The sequence below is a fragment of the Galleria mellonella genome, unplaced genomic scaffold (assembly GCF_026898425.1).
Source record: "Galleria mellonella isolate WM207_F2 unplaced genomic scaffold, CSIRO_AGI_GalMel_v1 utg63, whole genome shotgun sequence".
In the NCBI taxonomy this organism is placed as follows: domain Eukaryota; kingdom Metazoa; phylum Arthropoda; class Insecta; order Lepidoptera; family Pyralidae; genus Galleria; species Galleria mellonella.
In genome coordinates this window covers 6,857,797-6,880,761 of record NW_026442130.1, presented here as the reverse complement: position 1 = coordinate 6,880,761, position 22,965 = coordinate 6,857,797, and the positions used below count along the sequence as shown (strand labels likewise).

Sequence of the window (22,965 nt, the reverse complement as noted above, 5' to 3'; positions counted from 1 at the left end):
AAGATATGTACAATTTTTATTTTTATGTCTATGACATTCATAACTTACTTACAAAACATATTTTTCAAAGCATTCTTCAGCTTCAATTGTCCATTTATCAATTTAGTACCTGTAGGTACAAGAGAAACATTTAGTTTTAATGTACTTTATAATGTCTAGACAGATTATTAATAGAGAAGATTAAATAAATTTTCGATGGGCATTTATAAATAACTTCATTATTAACAAAATACATTGGATATTTACATAAATTTTTTGCAAACAGATCTGATAATAGTTAGGTATTTATTCATAATTTCATTACAAACAACTTACATAAGAATGACTAGAAAAAAAAAAAACAAAATCTATTAGAATATCATTACAATAAGATTACACATCTAATATAAATAATAGTATTTATCTAATGAGCTGTTTCAAATTGTTTATTAAAACATATATTAACAAATATAAAACATTTATAAGTTCATGTGTATTGTTTAAATAAATTAATAGTAAATATTTTCACAGTAATAATTTAAATTTTTATCAACTTATTATTTTTCTCTTTTTTCTCTATAGGTAAGATTTTTGAAAATAGATTTTAATGTAGTTATTTTGAGATGATTTATGTTTAAATTTATGTGACATGCTTAAATTATAATAAATACATCTTTTAGGTGCTTAACACACATAGCGGTGGGTATAGTTGTCATTCACAAGTTTGTTTGTGTATGATCTATTTCTTATATTTAGTGTATTTTATACATTATTATATATATATATATATATATATATATATATATATATATATATATATATATATATATATATATATATATATATATATATATATATATATATATATATTATATTAATTGGACATTTGAATACAGCAAAATCTTCTGTTATAATAATTTCTGTTATAGTAATTTGTTTTGCCTACTATTATGTCATTAATAACATATATTAAGATTGTTCATTAAATATCCTAAGTCTAAAAAATTTAAAAATTTACATTATATATATCGCCGAGTACTTATATACAATGACAGCGTGGCGATTTTCCGTAGTTATCCAATGAGAATGCCGCTACACCGCTGTGTGTTAAGGGCCTTATGTTAAGTATGTTTATGCCTAGAAATGAAACCCGTTTCCTTCCATATAGTATTTATAAATAATACGTAACACAATTTTGGGTATAGATTTCTTTATGCAAAGTTTTAATTTTGTATAGTTGTTTGATTCCTGAGATTTCGTTATAATTGAGTGGTATTATACTTTTCAATGTGACTACGAGTATATATTATATAAAATTTTATCTTACTTTATTTTTAGAGTTTGTTTAAAATAATTTTGTATTAAAAAAGAACTTAATATATAATATAATCGCTGAAAAATTACTAAGTGAGACTTTACTGTCTTTGAAAAACGTATTAAGTATCAGAATTTTTTACTATCCATGCACTTATAACCACCAGTCAAATAGGTCCTGCCTATTACTAATAGCAAATACTAGGTAAATAAAAAAAAATCTTTTGTAAAATTAGTTTTTTTTGTTAAAATCAATTTACTTAAAATATCTTAATCTAAGAATAATAAACAAATTTTATGATACAGAAATAATAATATTTATTTAATATTTTGCATAATATTTGCTAGAATTTTAACGAAATTTGCATTATGGATATTGTAAATATTATTTTATATTGTAACTATTTTTCAGGTTGCTTAAAATATTAAATTACTTAGCTATATACAATATAATTAAATCATATTTAGAGGTATTAGAAAATTCTTAAACGACAATCGCAAATGTTTGAACAATAAATAAAAAAATTAGCTTGAAAAAAATACAAAATATGTCAATTTATTTACTGATTTATATAGAATTAGGCTCTGTTTATTGGTGATTTTTGTTTATTAAATTTGAATTACGAATTTTTACGTTAACTGTATAATCTTAATAATATTTAAGTGTACGTTAACATTAACGACATATAATGACGTCCAGCGTTCGAGTTGTCAATTGAGCAAAAAAGTTTGGATTTATGAGTATGCTCATCTTTCACACATTATAGTACGAGTAATCCAGATATGACAGATTGGACCAATAATAATATATTTAGTATGCAACAGTAGCAGATGTGTATATAAAAGTTCGTAGTAAAAATGAAAATGTCGTGGACTTTTTTGTAGTTTATTTTTGATCATTATGTTGATGTCTGACCGAATTTACTATATATATATATATATAAAACTAAAAAATAACTGAAATAATCGTAATAACTATATAAGTATCCCATAGGATCTGAATTTATCCTAAACGGCACAATGAGCTTATTATATTAACATAGAGATATATAGGAGCATAATTTAAAATACACTAGGACAGTAATAGTAACACACAGTTATACATCATATAGATTTCACCAATTAATTTTCTATTCACTAAAAATTATTACATATATAATCTGGTGTGTTTTTGAGAAGAAATAATTAATTATATTATTGTAATTGTTAAAAAATATAATAATAGAGAGAAGATGTACATTTTCATTCGTAGAACCCTCACTTGAATGGATGCTAGTTATTTCAATTTCAACTGGCATTAAAATCAATCAAATAAATCATAACACATTTTTATACAAGTCAAAAACTTTACAATTGTTTTGTTTTGTTATTCTCTTTCCATTTGTATTCATAACTTTATATAGATTTAAATTATAAATTAAGGATAGTACATGGTTCCGTGTAAATAACAATGTAATAAGAACATATATTACTGGCTCATATCTAAAATTGTACTATTATATAACCTCAGCATATAGTCGGGCCCGTTTCATAATAACAACATCGGAACATAATTGTGGCAAGAACTCGTCAGCTATAATATATTAAGTGTAAAGATAATTGCACAAATCTGAAATATTTTATGTGTTATATTAGAATTTCTATGTAGAGTATAATTATTTCAAGATGTAGTATAGTTTAGTTACTATTGCACATATGATTAGTTAAAATTTGAAATATATGGAACAAATTATTTTTTCATGCGTAAATAGCTGATAGCATTGATCTGAATTTATAATTAATGTACGTATATTCCTAGCATAGGTGGGTAGAAAATATATCTAAAGAAAATGATTTTTACTTTAGTTTGATTTAAATATTTTGAATCAATAAAGAATACTTGGAATAAAAACTTATACGAGTACAAACAAGCTTAGGTGTATGATTTTTTTTAATCCCGTGTCTAGACAAAAGTAATGATATATTCATGAGTAAAAATCGCATATGAAATATCTATTTTGTTAAAAATAATACATCGCTAGACAATTGCTTAATTCATTGTTACGTATTCTTTGATCCTCATATTTTAATCAGTATACTCGTATAATCAATTCCGTAGATAGTTTTGAATGAAAACACAAATATAGAGAGCCAGTTAGATCTGCAAAACTATTAGACATGAAATAAATAATTTTATATTTTTAAATAACAGATACAGTATATTTGAAGTCAATAATTGTCAATTTGAAATAATAAATTTAATTAAAAACTTATTCGCACTTTACATAAATCTTAAGATGTTGTCTTACAGATAACTTTCAGTTTAAACACTAACATAACACGTACGTATATATTCTGGAGTATTATATCTAGTATTTCGGCTTGTCGGTAAAGACTGTTTGTTATATACAGTTCGTTATTAATATCTGCCGTTTTGTTCGATTTTAAACCTTATATAAACATAACAAGTACTATATATAATAATTAATGGTATTTACAAGAACTGCTGCAAAACACTCACTCGTTTCTCTTGTACGAACCTTCCTCACGGAACCGATGTCTTCGCCCTGTAATTAGAGGAATAAATACATATTTAATAATAACACAATATTAGATTCACGTGAATATCACTTGATTATAACAAATGAACTGTTATTAAGACCCCCTGGAGGCTTATGTTCAAGGCTATAGATCGTTACACGAGTAGCTCGTATTATTAGGACATTTCTATTAACATATTGCTATATATTAATAACTTGGATTATCTTTCTTTACTTGGCACAATTAGTAAATAACCTTAACGTCTTCTTTTATTCAATTTATTAATTTAAAAATAAATCAGACAAAAAGTAATAACGTGAATTATTATAATCAATTAAGTTTTTCTCGCGATTTAATCCGTCTGACCAGGAAAAAAGGCATCTGTTTATTCTAAAGTATTGGGTATCTAAGCCTGCATTGGTTCCATAAGAATGTATTTTTCCGTACGATTTTCGAACACTGTATGATACAAATTTTATTCTAACAATTACAAACACAACAATAAAAGAATTATCCATGTAGATGTAGCCGAGTTGGAGTGATGCGCTGAAATACATTCGGCAATTAATATTTATTTATATAGCTTATCGTGCATGATAATCGGCAATTAAGGCACCAAGGAATACCAAAGAAACAAAATTTAATATTTATTTATTAAAGGTGAATACAAAAATTTTTTAAATGTAACTGTTTATTTATATTATACACAATTATTTTTATTAAATGAATAGCCAAAATTGTTTACTCATTTTACAACGTATAGAATAGAAATAGAAAAGAAATAAATATGTTTTATATACAATATCAATTGGATAAAGATTGGAATTGGATTGGATTTTGTGGAAGAATACACGTGTTTATTTTTATAAATATTCATTAATATAAATGTTATTATTTTACTAAAAACTACCTAATTATATATATACACATATGTACATATGTATATTAGAAAACATATATATCTTAGTTTTGAAGCGTTACAATTTATATCTGGAATGCGAATAAAACTCGTAATGTGTCGCCTTATCGAAACTTGTGAATACGAGAAATTCCATTTTCTTTTTATTTGGAGCAAATTCTTTAACCTTTAATGCCATTGAAATATTCTAAGTATACTTCTAGGTTATTGGAAATATTCTGTACTCTTAGATAAATATTGACAGTTACAGCAATTAGATAAATATTGACATCTTAGATTCTGTATAGTTTAAAAATTTGTATGTACGTCTAGGTACATATACGTTTAAAAATTTGTATGTACGTCTAAGTACATTCAAATTTTATTAGCTTTATTTTATTAACCTTTATATTATAAATTAAAATTGTATGAAAAAAGAATTGATATTTTAAAAAGAAACTTATATATATTAAAATACCTAGGTTTATAATTAAAGATTATAATGCGACACTAAATATAGAATGCATTCAATTAAATTATATGCTCATTTCTAAGTAGTAATGTTTGTGAAAAAATCTGTCGACGTATTCTTATATATTTTCTAAATAATATAATATTTTATATTTTTTGATATGTAGTTTTATATTTTTCGTAACTATTCGACTCTGCTTGATAACATGTTTTTAACATAAGTGTCAGTTTTATATTTTAACTTTAATATCGAGGGTTTTTATTATTGATGATCATTACAAATAATTCATAGAATGATGATAATACTTACGTGTTCTGTCCATCGGAATGTGAAGCGGTCGGTAGGGGCCACTTGTGTAGATGTGCTCGCCACATCATTTGCCCAAATGTCATTCGGAATTGTCGGGACATTGAGCAGTATAGGACGAAGTTGATAGCACCGTTTAAGAGTGCTAGTGCATCCATGAGCTCCCCAAACAGATTGTAGCAATGTTTGAAGAAACAACGACCGAGCAATCCACTGAGTAAGCCCAGTATCCCTTGAGGTAATTCTGTCACAAGAAAAAGTAGCAGCACTGCTACTAGCATCTTAGTCGTTCTATTTGTTCTTCTATCAGCTTTGCACTGACGTTTGCCGTTCTTATTATTTGTTGGGCACGCGTTGTAAACGCGGACTTTTTTCTGATGCTGATTTGCACTGTACACTTCACGTATTAACCATAAGCTGATGATGGTTAATATACAGCATGGCAGCAATTTGATAACAACAGCGTGTACCCAAAAGTTAATCTGGTATAGCTGGCCTTCGTGGTCTGAATCCACATAGTACAATATCATAGGTCCCGTAGGTTCTAATACTACAGTTGTGTGAATATCGAACACCTGTGGAATAATAAATAAATAAAAATAATACTTATTAATATTCTAAATTAATATTCCATTTGTGTGACCGTAAATTTTAAATCCAATTATTTTCTTTTCTGGATGAGAACGTTAGAACACTAAATTGAATATTATTCCTAAATTATGTATAATAATTGCGAAGGTATCTATTGAATAATGCTTGGTTAGACTATTCTACGAACTAAGAAAAAAGAATCCGTAGGTAGTTAAGTCTCGCAAAGAACTCCTTGAGAGACTTTGCTGTCTATCAATAGGTATATCAATCGATAATAATTAGTGAGTCCTTCGTTAAATATCTTAGACATATTTTGTGTAAATTTTTTTTTTCCGCAATGTGAAAAATATTATCAAAAATTAATAAGGTGTAGATCAAAGCCTTAATAACTTAATGTACTGATTTATTATGCTCTTTGGCAAAGTAAAAAACCATGACAGTTTATATAGCTTTTATGTTTATTTAATACTATCATAATGCAGTCCATGCCACTCTCACAAATAAGACGAATTAGTGACAAACCATTACCAACATTATCCTCTTTTTTATCAGTCAGGTAATTTCATATAGAAATATATAGCTGGAGTTTATATCAAAATAAGCTTTTTAGGGCTTAGTAATTCCATTTTTTTCTATTTTATATTTGAATAATAATGAATGATCTCATAGTATAACAACTCATTAATGTTCTATTTTTGGTAACAGCTCGCTACTTATTAAAGGTCTCAGTAGAAAAAATAACTGAAGTAGAATAATTAATATAAGGCCAACACGAGAATTTATTATTAAAAAAAAAGAATAATCAAAATCAATTCAGAATTGGCTAAGATGTTGCATAATATACACAAGACATGATAGGGATGTCGGAAATTTTGAACATAATAATTTGATCGAGATATTAAGTTTTTGGGCTTTTGATGGACTCAATAAAGAAGTATTGTATAGGCTGGAATATGCCCATGACAACAAGTAATATTATATTGCATGTTCTATACATATCCGTATAACAAAACAATAGATACTTTATTTACTATATATTCCCCAAACATGTCTAAAGGAAATCAAATATCCGGACCCATTAGGCCCTCTCGTAAAATAACAAGCCATCGGTTACCAAGACGATAATAAAATTTATTAGGTAAGAAGTAAAGCATGCTCCATTTACCCAATTGTCACCATTAAATGTGTACCGGGGTTTCATACAACACTGTATCAATAAATGCTTCATTAGAGCTATTTTTAGAATATTTAAAAGGGAGGATTCTCAATTTGACGGTATTCTTTGAGTTGACGTCACGTGATGCCTTCTGAATTGATTTTTAATATTCTTTTAAAATTTGTTAGACCCAATTAGGGACAGATAAATTTCAGAACAAATTTTTAATTTATCAATCATATTACAGGCGATTTAGATAAAAAAATAAAAGGGATAGGAAGTAAACATAAGATTTAATACATTATAAAGATTAGTAAAAAGAGAATTCGAAGTAAGGAGGATAAACAACACAAATTATTGTATCTTTCAATCACACTGACACATCTAGGAAAAAATTCCAATAGAAGATATAGATCGTTAGCGATATTCTGACACCTATGTCAGCTTTAAATCTTAGCTTGCAAAGTACAAATACAGGGTGAAATTGAAAATATTACAATCCTTTTAAAACAATATTCTGTCAGCGAAACTGAATATTTTTCAAGAAATTTCTTCTGGAAAAATAGGAGGGGGAAAAGTGTCAAAAAACTTAAGACATGTATTAAGTTATAATATTATTATTATATCAGCCAGTAACTGTCCACTGCTGAAAATAGGCCTCACCTTATTGGGGTGTTTTGCTAATAGTTGCCATGTTTGGCAGGCGGGTTGGCAACCGTAATTAGGTTCTGGTGATGTTTTAAGATGCTGTTACCCATTCCTTGACCATTAAGTTCTTTTAGTCGCGTCTTACAGGAAAGGAAGGGTCCGTTCTATGCTGGGACCACATGACAAGTTATTATTATGGAAAGTCAAAATCTTTTATCGATCAGCGATTTGTGTGCGAATTTTGGAAAATATTCAGTTCCACTGATAGAGTACTTAATTGAAAGGAAACTAATCATTGACTTCGACTGCTTAATTCATTAGTTTTTTCTTTTGAGACAGAAGTACTTGTATGTGCTTACCATAAACGTAGGAATGCAAAGTATCGGAGGAATAATGAAACTGCTGAGTATAGCAGTGCTACACCGCCGCTCTGTGCATAATATATGGTTTCTATCTGAATATCTGAAAGAGAACAAATTTGGTAAAGTCTGTAAAATATGTCAAGTATATGATTTACTCGGATCTACATCTTGAATTATTAACTTTTCTCCGCGACTTCATTCACGTGACTATGACATGTTGCAGATGGAGTTATGATTTAATTTTCACCAATTTCAAAAGAAAAAAATACCAAACTATTAATAATTGTCTTACGAGTATTGTGAATAACATTTCAAAGATAATTGAAGTAATTTAATTGGTTGGCACAACAAGGAAATTTATTTAAAAATACGATACTGAATAACAAAAATTTAATGAATCATATTTTCACATAATAATTTTATTTGAGCGCACTGTACGCAACTGTGAACGTTTATGTCTTAATGAATATAATCTATTCTCATTGGGCAGGCAAAGCAACTAAAAGCAACAAATTAAATAATTTCATAAATATAAAATACAATATATACCTAACAACGTTTTTCATAGGTATGTATCTACTCTCCTTTATGATTATATCACTCCAAATAACAACTTATACTAGTGGTCGAGGATTGCTTTGTTTGTTACATTTTAGTGCTTTATCATATATTGCAATCGTTGTGAAATTTGGTATACACTTAAGCACTATATGGCAAGAAGAAGGGCTATCTTTTCTACCTGGTCAGTAGCGATATTCCAGTCACATAAAATAATAAATATAATATTTTTTTTTATTAATTATATAACTTATTTATGTATACTTTATGGTACCAGTGGTTACAAAAATAAGGAATACAAAGGAGTATAAAAGTTGGTCTTACCGCTAAACATTCCTTTTTCAAAGAATTTTCGAACCCCATGTCTCTGCCATGCGTAATTACTTCTTATAACAATATTATTATTTATGGTTATATTTTAATTAATATTATTATATATATATATATATATATATATATATATATATATATATATATATATATATATATATATATATATATATGTAATTTTATTGTACATTTATTATTATTAATTAAATAGTCATTTAATAAATAAGCATTGTTATTATTTTACTAAATCTCACTTCATTAGACGATTTTCAGCATTTGTTATTGAAATTACGATTAGAAGTAAAAAATAACAGATTTTATAAATAGCGATACAAAATAACAAAAGGAAAACTGATAAGTCTGATATGATTTTGTACAAAGCTTACTTTCTTGTAAAAATACACAATGTCTCGTTATTTTCAAATGTATTCATTTCACAAAACTTTTTCGTCTCTCAATATAAATGTATTGTATTTGCAAAAAAATATATATTATTTCTTATAAATAAAATATTTATTATATTCAAATGTGAAACTTATTTTTCAATAAATTAATTGTGTTGATGCTGGCGATTGACGTCATTTCATGGAATTTGAAATTAATCTTAATTAGATAAAAATACTCCGTTACGAGTTTTTTTTTTATTAATTAATTTATTTTGTTTATTTGTTGATGTAATTTCTTGTTTTTATTGACTTATTTAAACCCGTTTTCAAATTTACGCTTTAATAAAAAATTGCTAAGCAAAATTTCGTAATAGAATCTCGTACATCTGTCGGTAATTACTATTTATTCATTTTATGCTTTTAGTATAGTATATAGTACTTACCAGAGGGAGACTTTGTACAAAAGTCGATTTCTTGGGTACCTTTGTCCCATTCGTGTTTCAACCGTTAAGCAGTTGTGTTTGCATGGCTGTGTTTCGGTTTGAAGGGTGGGATATGACGTGAATTTATTGGGTACAGAGGAATAATACCTGAGTCCTCAGGAATGGCAACGCATGGGGGGTATCATGGGCGAAACAGTATACTCTGTTATGTCCATGGTACTGCTCATGTTTATAGGCGACAGTTACCACTTTATATCAGGTGGGCCGTCAGCTTGTTTGCCATTCTAAGTTGTATAAAAAAAAATAGTAGATATTAACATAAAAAATAGCTTGGATGCTAGTCCCACAATTAGGTTTAAACAATTCAAAAAGTTTATTTGTCAAAATAATTTCTTATTAAGGAAAGAAATGACTCTGCTTGAACAGTAGAATTATATAGAAATGACTATTTTAAAGAGTTGGAGTATCAAAATTTATAAACGATATTAGTAAGAATACACTAATAGTCTCCCAACATACTACATTGAGGCACTGTACTATATTATAAGTATACAAGAACCATAATTTCTCTGGATTGTTAAACAAAATAAATCGACTATACTATATTATTAAAACTTGTATTTTGTTCCATTATCTTTATTCAAAAAATTAATTAATTAATAATAAATTAATTAAATTTATTCGAATAAAAAAAATTCTTAATACAATTTAGATGACGTAAAAAAAAAATAATGCGAATGAAATATTTTACAAAATTACATACATACATACATATCTGTCACGTCTGTCTCTCATTAGGATAGACTGAAATAATGGAATGCCAAATACTTCGCTTCAAACAAGCCTCTTTTGCTCCCTCCACATTCATCAATGTTTTTATACACGCTCGCCAGATACGGATACTTTTATTTTAGCCTTTCTTTAGCATATTGCCTATTTGGTCGACATATGTCCATCTATGGCGGCACCTACCGGTACCTCTATTCATTCTTGTCGATAAATCTCTTTTGTAATTCTTCTTTCAATTATCTTCTCTAAATGGCCAAGAATTCTAGTACATGTGATTGAAATTGCGGGCACAGCTAGTAAAGTGATTAAAACAATTTTGCAATGTAGTATTTATTGGAAACCATTATACTGACTTTTTTGTTAAAGTGGCAAAGCTTTCTGTCGTTTAGAGCGCTTCTCGCTAAACCACTTATAAAAATTCAATTGACATTATTGATTGAACCATAATGACTTTCTTTGTTGGTATAAAATAAAACTTATTACACATTAAGCTATTTGTTTACGTCAATGAAATTATAAAATTAATATACTCAACTGTATATTCATTATTTTGATACAAATACAAATAATTTCATTCATTTATTAATACGTGGTTTAATATGGATTTTAATTATTTTGATTTATTGAATCAAGATTAGAAATCAAGATTAGAAATTCCTTTTTGTAATATTAATTTAAATTTATTACTATCACATTATCTTATTTCAATACAATTGATTTGATTAAAATTTGGTACACAGGTAGAGTATATCCTAAATTTACATGTATGATACCCTTATTCTAATTTTTGGGGCCGTAGTCGTGGTTTATAGCTGGGAGGGAATATTATTGAAATATGGTCATTGACTTCTTTGATTTACATATGAAGTAATGCAAATTTCAGAATACATTTACATAATACCACGTGTAATAGGTAAAAGCCGATTTTATCAGAGATTTTCTTTTCCATGTAAGTACGTTCTCTCGCCAATTTGTTATGTGTTTGGTTTCCAGTCTCTAGTCTTTAAATAATGCATAGAGTACGCGTAGTCTATGTTCTTTATTGTCTTATTTACTTTTTTATCACAAAAAAGTAAATAAGACAATAAAGTTCATCTGTGAACCGTTATTTAATATGTAATAGTAAATGAAATGGTGTTTCTCTTTTTAGACGTATATAAGTATAATAAATAAATATTACTAACACTTAACTAATGAAATGATGATTAAAGCCCCTCCCCGTGTGTATTGTCATCATTGTAGTTTATGGATGGCTCTTAAGTAATTAGTAACGAAATAAGAAACTTATTACATTCCAGTACAAATAAAAAAGTCTAAATATCTATTAATTAATATTTTCACTAATCATCAAAATAATAATAAAACTATATTTGTATAAAACTTAATATTTGTAAACAAAATACAAGTTTTTAGGTTGGAAATTTGTAGATATTTAATATCATATTACTTATTACTAATTAGAAGTTAGTAATAATAACCCGGTTAGTTAGTTAGTTCCTGATCCCGTGACTTCGTCCGTAAGATCAGGATATAATCACTGACCGAGATAAAAAGTAGCCTATATCTTACTTCATCCTATGTAGTATGTATATATATGTATATCGAATTTCATATTGATTAGTTGCGACGTTAAGACGTTAAAATGTAACAAACAAATTCACTTTTACATTTAATATCAGTAAATATAAGGATTGAAAATTTCTATCATAATATAATGACTCGGAAAGCAAACATTTCGGAAGTTCTTATCCGAATGTTTCAATACTTTGGACGTTAATGCACAAAGTAAAGGTTGATCTGTTTCGAAGACTTACAAAACTTTTGTACAACTTTATATACGAGTTGATTGAATGGGTACCTTTATATTACTCGTGTTTCTATCAACAAGTAGCTATGCTTGCATGGATATTGCGGCTTGACGTTACAGGTTATCTATGGGCGTCAGTGTGTATACAGTGATGTTTATGACACTGTCCTTCAGGCGGCCAGCTAGCTTTTTGGCCGTTCCAAATTGTATGAAAAATATGACTCTATCGATCCAGTTTGATACGTATCCAATTATTAGCTTGAAGTTATCAGTGTACAGACATACTCATACGTGTGATGATGTCTGCGTTTATTTAAAAAACACCCTTCAAAGGGGATAGCACAGTTCATTACAGATCAAACTACATTAAAATCTTTTTTTAAAAACGTGGTAATTATTTTAAATTTTGCATTTAAATTTTACAAATACTTTTCTTTAGAAGAATATTTTGAAAGTTTCAATGATAGATAGTTAAATGTGAATCTTATATTATATTTATAATTGTTTGATTAGTATTTGAGTTTGTTATAAGCAGTGGTGAACTATACCAGAAAAGATTGTTACTTTATGGTACCAATTATCTTAGTATCTCCATCATATTGAAAAACGCTTCTGTGTGTATTCTAATTTCACAATCTCTAATGGGGTGATCAAGGACGCTTGTTGATTACCACCGTTATGGTGAACGGACATGACACTGTATGTCCTCACGTAGCATATTTAAATTCAACGTGGCAAGAGGAGAGTCTACCTTTATTCAATTTTCATCACCAGAAAACTGATTAAAAATTAAAAATTGTATATAAATTAACATATTGGTGACGGTCAAAATCGAACTCCTGTACTACGTAGTCTATAAGTCGAGGTAGAGGGAGACTTTGTACAAAAGTCGATTGCTCTGTCCCATTCGTGTTTCAACCGTGAAGCAGTTGTGTTTGCATGGCTGTGTTTCGGTTTGAAGGGTGGGATATGGCGTGAACTTACTGGGTACAGAGGAATAACACCTGAGTCCTCAGGAATGGCAACGCATGGAGAGTATCATGGGCGAAACAGTATACTCTGTTATGTACATGGTACTTACTGCTCATATCTGTAGGCAACGATTACCACTTTCCATCAGGTGGGCCGTCAGCCTATTTGCCATTCTAAGTTGTATAAAAAAAATATTTTTACACAATATTATGAATACCTAAAGTCTATTTTTTTTAAATCAAATCGTATTACTGAGTTTACTTACTTAATTGCAACGTATCTCCATACGGCGAGCGAAAGAGTCAGACAAATAGAAGCGGTGTGGAATATTTGAGCGAAGTGCATGTGGAATAGAAGGTATGCCGCCCATTTGTACGGCATCTCTCGTTGCCCGGGCAGGATCTAGGAATCACAAAAAAAAAGAAGAATCTTTTTTAATATTTTTTATAAATTATTGTTTGTATGTTTTTTTTATATTTTACTAATTTCATATATTTATATATAATAAAATCATAATTGATACAAAGTCTTAAATTTCGAAATAATACATTTTATTACTATTTTTCTTAAAAAAATACAAAAAGGTCGTTATAAAAACATCTAGTCAACGAAAAGAGCAAAGGACAAAGTTTGTTAACGATTCCAGTATCAAATTTCTTCTTTGAAGCAAAAACATATTTGGTAACCTTGTTTATAGTGTAGGAATTTTATTAAAAGCATTTTATTCAAATATGAAAAGAAATATTACTGACATGTGGAAAAAATTATCTTGTTCGACTGAAGTGGAAATTAGATATTCCTCAATTAGTAACATTATCGAACATTAACTTTATGTTTACTTTATCTCTTGTTTACAGATATGTCGACATATTGGAGATATTTAATAAGAGCAATAGAAGCCAAAATAATATTTTTTTTATTTTTTAATCTGACTACCTATTTGTATATTTTTTGCGACATCACGCAGTAATAATGTTAAGTACTAAATTGGGTGTGGTTTTCACAGTTATGTTTCTGAAGGTACTTAGAATTTTGAGTATGTTTTATATTGATATGCTACCTAGTGTTTACGAACTTCCAATATCCGCGCGTACGAAGTTCCGAACAAAGGTTGTATATTGTATTGTTTGTAATTACTAAGAATTGTATACACAGAATAGCGATGCACGACTGTACTAATTTGACTATTAATTATTCGACTAAGCAAATCATTTGTATTTGAATGGATTTTCAAATCATTCGACTACTAATTTTATTCATTCGACTACTATTGTCATCCGACAACTAATGTCGTCCGACTACTATCAATCGACTACTAATATTATTCATTAGTAGTCGTTGATGTACGACTCGACACGAATATAGCCGAGTCGACCCGATCGTTGGAATGTCTTAATATTTTAATGGTTAAGCTTTAGCAATTTAATAAAAATTACCAATTTTTGATAAAAGTGTAGTTTTTATAGAAATTGCGAAAATATTATAACACGTAATATAAAATTGATATTTCAGTGCTAGGGGGTATCGTTTTTTTTTGTCGTCGTTTTTTATTAAGATGGTAATGCAGTAGTAATGAATACAGATCGTGCAAAGAACTTAGTAGTAAACAGATTCAGAGAAAGGACTTTGTTGTACTTAGTTACTAATTAGTAAAATAACTTGAATACGGAAATTGGTATATTACTAATTTAGTAGTCGAATTATAAAATTATTATAGTAATTACAAATTATTCGAATAACAAAATCATTCGGATTCGCGTATCGCTAACACAGAGTTAATTGTTGGTCCTATACATACACAATGATTACTACTAAGGGACAGGCCGGATATGAATTACTTTTGCTTCATAAAGATGTGTATATATACTAGTATCTATCTATTTAATATATTCATACATATTACATAGATAAATATAGACAAATGTAATGAAAGTTTGGAATTTGTCCAGGACAATGTCGACTCAGCAGGGCTGGATTTAGTTTCTTGCTGCTTCGGGCTAAAATATTTTTAGCGGCCCAGACAATAATGGAAGTTACAGAGACTTATGTGGTATCTATGGTGCTGTTCATGTTTACAAGCGACGGTTACTATTCTCCATAAGCAGACCCTTTAGCTTATTTATCATTGTATGTTGTATAAAAAATGACACCTAGACATTTAGGCGACTAGCAAAAAATAAACGTAACTGCTGACGTAAATGCGCACAAGGTACGTGTAGTGCTTTAATTTTTTGGCTGCCGTTCGTTATTGCTGCCTTAGGCAATTTATCGGCTTATCCTTCAGGCTATATCGATAATCAAATTTCGTTAACCTAGAACAATCCATACAATTTAAATTTTTATAAAATAACTTAAATTTTATCTGTTCCATACAATCACAAATAAGTTGACTAGTTTATAAGAAATGGGAATAGACTGCTATACTAGACTGCTGAAAGCAACGGTCCTGAACAACCTGCATCCACTGACTACCTGCAATGCATTCGAGGTCATCGCTCTATCTAGTTGAGTCACTCTAAACTACTATTGATATTGATTGAATATTATATTCATCGATTGTCGGTTCTTCGAGCTATGTGTTCAGCCCATTACCACTCCAGCTTGCTTTACTTTCGGGCTATGTCGTTCACTTAGGTTCTTCTAGGGATGTCCTCATTTCAAATTCTATCATACAAAGAAACTTCGAGTCTAGATTTATCTACAGTTAAATGCGATATCTTTAATTCTTGTTTTATAATTACTTACCAGATATCTATAAATAGCAAACGGTACGTATTCTAACATGACGAAAACATCAGCGACGGCCAGCCATTTCAAAAGTCTATTAATTGGTGCTGCAGCTAAATCACGGCGCGTTAATACAGCGACGTTGAGGGCGTTTGCTAAACTTCCAAAAAAACATACCTGCAATTAAAACGATCATATTTAATCATATCTACAATTTAAATATATAAAATACATTCTACAATTCGCAGTAAATGTAATTATTAGGTATTATCATCATCATATCAGCTGTAATTTGTTCACTGTTGAATATAAGCCTGCTCCTTTGGGCACTGTCTTTGGCGAGGTTAAAGAGCGGTGCTGTTTCACATTCCTTGACAACATTAAATTCAATTAGTCGCCTCCTACGACACGTATAGCAAAAGAAAGGGGTGGCATATTCCGTGCTGGGACCACAGGGCCATAGGTATTAATTACAGTATTAAAATATTTTTCATGCAATTTATAATGACAAACAAGCTGACGGTGCACCTGATGAAAACTGGTCATCATCGCCTATAGACATAAAAAGTACTATGAATGTAACAATACTCTGTTATATCAATAGTATTAGTAACAGTAAGATATACAGTAAGGGTACTGTATATATCATCTAGATAGACCTAGATATCATATCTTTTATTTGCCATTCCTGAGGAATAAGAGTTATGCCTCTGTATTCTTTAATTTTGTTGCCATATCCTACCCTTTAGACCGAAACATAGTCATGCAAACACAACTGCTTCACGGCAGAAAAATTAATGGAACAAAGGTACTCAAATAGACGACTTTTGTACAATGTCTCCCTTTGGTTTGTAAAAAAATGTAAAAAAAGCAACACAAAAAGTCAATAAACTTATTTAGATATTCAAAGCACTTATTCAATACTGTTGCATCTAGATCATATGTTCCCAGGTTAAGCATAGAGTTGAGTTTTTAAACAGTTTTAAAGATCTAGGGTTTAAATAAAAGGTGCAGAGATAGACCATATACAAAACTAATATACTTATAGGTTATTTTTATTCTAATTGACGTAGGCAGTAATGAAATATATTTCGAGTCATAAATATTGCGCTTTCGACTTAATATTCACAGGTAGGTAAGTATTTAGAGATATTTTATTATTTATTTGCCTTGATGGCAAATATATTATAATATTCTATTTACGTAATTACGGATTATGTTTAATCCATATTAATTATGGATTAAATATTAATTACGAATAGTAGTATGTTATATTAAAAAGTAAATGGAAATCTCGCTAAATTTTATATAATTTTACCAAGAAGATGAAATATTTTATTTAATATAATATATTACGTACTTTTAAAACAGGAAACACGTTTTTCTTTGAATGTTTGTGAAAGAAAATTTACAGTCCTGTTATTTGAAGGTGACTTGAATGAATGCAAGAACGATTACTTGAAAAACGTTTACAGGTAGATATCAAAGTGAAATTGATTTCTGGGTATACTTATCAAAGACTTACTGTAAGTATTTATAGAAGTGACAGTTCAAAAATAAAAAAAAAAAAATTATAAGAGACATTGTACGTGATTTGTGATGTTTATGGATGGGTTGGGCTAAATATTAACTAAGACTACTAGATACTGTCTAAATTAATTAACAGATCTTGGCGAAGTCTTACTGATATTTACAAGTAAACATTGTAAAGATGTTTGCTAGTTTGTTATTCCGAATATATCAGCAGAGGACATTTTTAACAATATGATCTGAATACACGTGTGCGTTGTATCTGACTAATGCCTGTTATTCCCAGAAATATTATAAATTGTCAAAATTTGTAAACATTTATAAATTATGGTTACTAAACAAATGAATGCAATTTGCCGTACAGATAAACTCTGCCGTACAGATAATCTTTTAAAATATAGGCTATTTTAAATCCTAGTTAATGCAGAAAAAATCATAGAAACTAGGAACATTAATAAACTAATATTTTAAATATAAAAAATTGTAAAGATATTTGCATATTAAATGTTCGAAGCTAAAACAATAGGGTTCTAAATATTAACTGATATATTATTTTTTACTTTAACGAAAAGTATTATATGCCCATAATTTATTTAGTTAGTAAAAATAATAATCGTACTTTTAGTTTAATATAAACCTTACTCAAAATTATACACAGATTTCATATTTTTTTTTAAATAAAATAGATAAATAATTTATTTGCATTACTTACAGCACAAAAACAATAATAGGCACAGTGAAAAAAATATAGTCCATATTACTGACAATTTTGCTTTAAAATCGGTTAATTTTTTTTCAGTTCATTCATTACAAACAAAACATTTAATCTTTTCTCTTTAGAACATAATAATATTAATTTAGAACTAAGGTTTTAATGAAATAGATCGATAATTTCTAAAAGTGTTTTAAGTTTTTTTATTACTATGCTGTAACTTATAATAAATAAAAAAATATAATATCTTAGAACATTATTTTACTAGATATGTATACAATGTATTAATTCTCCTGCGTAAAGTACGTAACCTTTTATGTAGTTCGACTCACATTTAATGAATAGTAAACATTGATAAATTAAAACGGCGGTAATGGCTTATTAATGGGGTGTCTACAACACATTTGATCTTTGTTTAGAATAGAGGGGTGTATATATTAAAAGTTTCCACACAAATACCAGTATTACTATTATATTTAAAGCAATTATTTTATGTTATTGAAATGTCCGGACGAACTTAAGAGGTAAAGGTGAAGTTGGCGTCCTTTTTTAATTTTAAACTCAATTATATCAGCTTTGAAATTACTTACGGCAAAAGTTATTAATCCCAAATATTTACTTAAAGTAATACTACAAAGTAAATTAACAATGGGTGAAATTCTTAATAAAACAACATTATTGGTGCATACATAACTCATTATAAGAACATAAAGTTCAAATAATTACATTTGTACGAATGTATGTACGTATATATGATATATAGAAAATTATACGTATAGAATACTCGTACGGAATAACTTAAGAACAGTATAGACAGAATGAATTATAGCATTTCAGAAAGTTGTACTTTCTGTGCCTGTTTTCATATACTTAATATGACATGAGAGATGACAATAGCGTTTTTGATATATACAAATAAACTTCATAAACTTTTGCGTTGTTGATATTTATTTGAAATTCACGGCAGGACTGAAGAAACCGCGCGGGCTGTCAGAAGAGGTTGTTGGCAATAAAAATCAGGTATGTAGGAACTATTTATCAGAAATTGCGTCGCGTTAAATCCTGATTGTGATACTTTGTACAAAAGTCGATTGCTTGGGTACCTCTGTCCCATTCGTGTTTTAACCGTGAAGCAGTTGTGTTTGCATGGCTGTGTTTCGGTTTGAAGGGTGAGATATGGCGTGAATTTACTGGGTACAGAGGAATAACACATTAGTCCTCAGGAATGGCAACGCATGGGGGGTATCATGGGCGAAACAGTATATTCTGTTATGCCCATGGTACTGCTCATGTCTATAGGTGGCTCTATGTTACCACTTTCCATTAGGTGGGCCGTCAGCTTGTTTTGCCATTCTAAGTTGTATAAAAAAAGCCTAATTTTATCATAAGTTAAAATAATTTCAAAGATTTATTTATATTTATTAATAAATAACAAATAGCTGAATACACACAGTGAGAGAGCTTTAGGGAGATTCAAAGATTCTACCACAAATTGATTTGAAAATAGGTCTTGATATACATACATGAAAGCGATTTATATGTTTATTGTATATAAGTATATAAATATCTGAATATTTGAAAAAAAGTAAATTTTACGTGAAAAAAAAGACTTAACCTAAAAGAAAATATTAAAGCGATAAAATACTGAATGTAACTCAAATAAAATATTAATTTTATTTGTAAACATGCCCTGCTAATAATGTCTTATATAACTTTTGTACTTCCTAAGTTGTTTATTGAGTATTTAATATTTTGAGTCTTAAATACTATTAGCTATTCTTCATTGTTTTATGTGATAAAGAAAATAATAATTTTATGTTTGTTGTTGTAAAAACCCGAATTACGGTAAGTTTAAAGTCAAATAAACAAATAAAGTAAAAAAAAATATATTTACATTGGAGATACAAATAATGTAAAAAATTATAAAAAAAAATAGCTATTCAAGCTACTTTTACATAGATTCTAGTACATACGTCGATAATAAATACATATAAAGACATTATTGTGCTTTTTCTGATGCACGGGTACAGGATAACGCCAAAATTAAGCCGTTGCTACTAAAAATACACGTGAAAAGAAATGTGAAGGTTAAGTACTTACGATAAGGCTGATGTATCCGTGTACGCTGTTGTAAGCTGATATAACGTCTCGAAAATTACCCTCGCAGTAATTACACGTCACTTCATTCGACTTAGTCAAGTTCAACTTGCTTCTCCAGCCGTCTACTAACTTCACCAATGTGCCGAAGTCCAAGGGTTCGTAGCTGTTATTTTTCGTCGATTGCTCCTTTAAAGCTGAGAGGAATTGTGTCAGGTCAATATTGGTACGATTATCGTTTTCCACTTCTGTGGCCAGTAACATCTCTTCAAAGAGATTAGTCAGAGCATGAGTTATATTAGAACCTTCGTCAGTCGACATTTTTTCTTCCAAAAACGAAAAATGACTAGACACATAACTTTCAGTTGCTGAACGTAGTCAGATTGGAGCGTCTACCGTTGATTTATGAGGTTGTTTTCCTGTAACAAATATTTCATTTCATTTCATAGACATTACAATTATTATTATGTTACATATAATTAATTAAGATTTCAGCAGTTGTAGTTATAATGTTTCATACATAATGTTCGAGAAAGCTCGACTTATATGTTGATAGTTTATAGTGACTGTAGATGCCGGTTGCTAATTGATATAGTAATAATAAAGAGAGCGCGGTGTGGAGTGAATTAATAATTTATTTTATTGCTAGCGACTATCGTTACAAGAATAAGGTTTACATAGCAGAGCGTTGCTATACATTATTGCCATCTAGAAAGTGCCATTAGTTTAAGCAAATATTTGTACTTACTCCCATATATGAAAACAAATTTAAAGTTAGTTTGAAATAGGTATTTTGATAATCATATAGGTAATGTGCAAATATAATTTGTATTTTTGATATATTCAAGTAACTTGAAGTTAGTAGTGGTCACTTTTTAACCCAGACTGGTGGCGGCGTGATGTACCGGGTCGTTGAGTTCTCTAAAATATGATTGAGCGCAATGATGGCTGGCTCATCCATTATCTGATCTGCTCATGTTTGTTTATTTTCCATTAAGTAATATATATAGAACTCATTTTATCTTATACTTAATAATTTGAAACTGGTGAGTTTCTTGCATGTTCTTCTCAGCAGATAACAACATTCCGAACCCAGTAGTAGTATTATAAAAAAATTACAAATTAAAAATTCTTGTAAATAAATTTATTTTAATAAGAATTATTTCTATATTTAATTACGTTTATTTAAATTATATTTCAGGCGCTGGAATGTATTTTTACCTTATATTTCCAATTGAAAAGTTCAAAGAAATTTCAGACATTATCTAGGACATACAATGATTTCGAAGAACAATAGCAAATGTCGTCTAGACATGTAAGTACTTTATTCAATTCACTAGATATATAACACTTACTCAAAGACAATAGTAATTTGTTCTTACAATAGAAGTATGGTTAAGTACATAGGAAATACGTCTTTAATATCTTTCTTATATATGGTATCCTCATTATATTTTAGGTATGTATGTCATCAATAATTATGAGTATAAAAGGACAATTAGGTATATCAGTATTTAATCGATTTTGCAAAGGGGTTTCTTATATATTGTGATATTAATAAAATATGTCTCTACATTCCAACGGGAAACTAGAACAATATAAAAAAATACGTATGTAACATGAGTATTACGCTGCTTCCAGCTCTAAACGTATTACTGAATTTAACTCCTCTACCCCTATTCATACAGGAAAAGGCTAAATCCAGTATGCTTTGAAGTCCAGTATGCTTTGAAGTCCAATATGGCAATCACAAACGCTCAAAATCCTCGAAGAATTAACAATGAGCGATCACATTCTGGGAATACCAGAAGACGACATAATTTTAGAATGCAATTTTGAAAAATATTACAAAATTGAAATATCTGAGAGAGAGAGAGAGAGAGAGAGATAAATAGAATAAAAATTACTTACCATCTCACTCGGAACATGACTAAGTTTGGTTCACAGATGGATGCAAATCAGAGGAAAATGTGGGATATGGTATCTATGGTATTAGACCAATAATCCGCAGCTCTTTAAATTTAGGCAAGTATGCTACAATCTTTCAGGCCGTAACTATGGCCGCTGGTTCATTAACTGTAGAAATACTTTAAATCTCTTTATACCTTCTTTTTAAGTAAGCTATTCGCCCTGCTCTTACATAGTAACTGTGAGATACTTTTAAATATCATAAGCCATAAAAATATAAAAGCAATCGATCTACAATTTGTCTATAAATAAGTGGTATTTAAAGAAAAAAATACATAAGTAGTAAATTTATTTTTATTTTAGGCATCTGCCGAAAAAGCCCTTCATTGTAATGACATGATGTAAATAGCAACTACATGTACTTATCGTGTAATTTTTTTGTTCGCAGACAAAATTTTTA

At 28.8% G+C, this 22,965-nt stretch overlaps 1 protein-coding gene across 1 annotated transcript in view; it reads right to left on the bottom strand.

Annotated features, from left to right (window-relative positions):
* Positions 1 to 891: 891 nt before the first annotated feature.
* LOC113521900 (G-protein coupled receptor dmsr-1-like) overlaps positions 892 to 22,965 on the bottom strand; it is a 39,358-nt gene continuing 17,284 nt past the window's right edge. Inside the window, exons 2-7 of the mRNA XM_026907562.3 lie at positions 20,601 to 21,016; positions 16,277 to 16,435; positions 13,797 to 13,933; positions 8,244 to 8,346; positions 5,493 to 6,064; positions 892 to 3,839 (exon numbers count right to left, since the gene is read on the bottom strand). Of these exons, the coding sequence (XP_026763363.1) occupies positions 3,818 to 3,839; positions 5,493 to 6,064; positions 8,244 to 8,346; positions 13,797 to 13,933; positions 16,277 to 16,435; positions 20,601 to 20,918 (1,311 nt within the window). The 5' untranslated portion in view covers positions 20,919 to 21,016 and the 3' untranslated portion in view covers positions 892 to 3,817. The remainder of the gene's footprint in view (positions 3,840 to 5,492; positions 6,065 to 8,243; positions 8,347 to 13,796; positions 13,934 to 16,276; positions 16,436 to 20,600; positions 21,017 to 22,965) is intronic.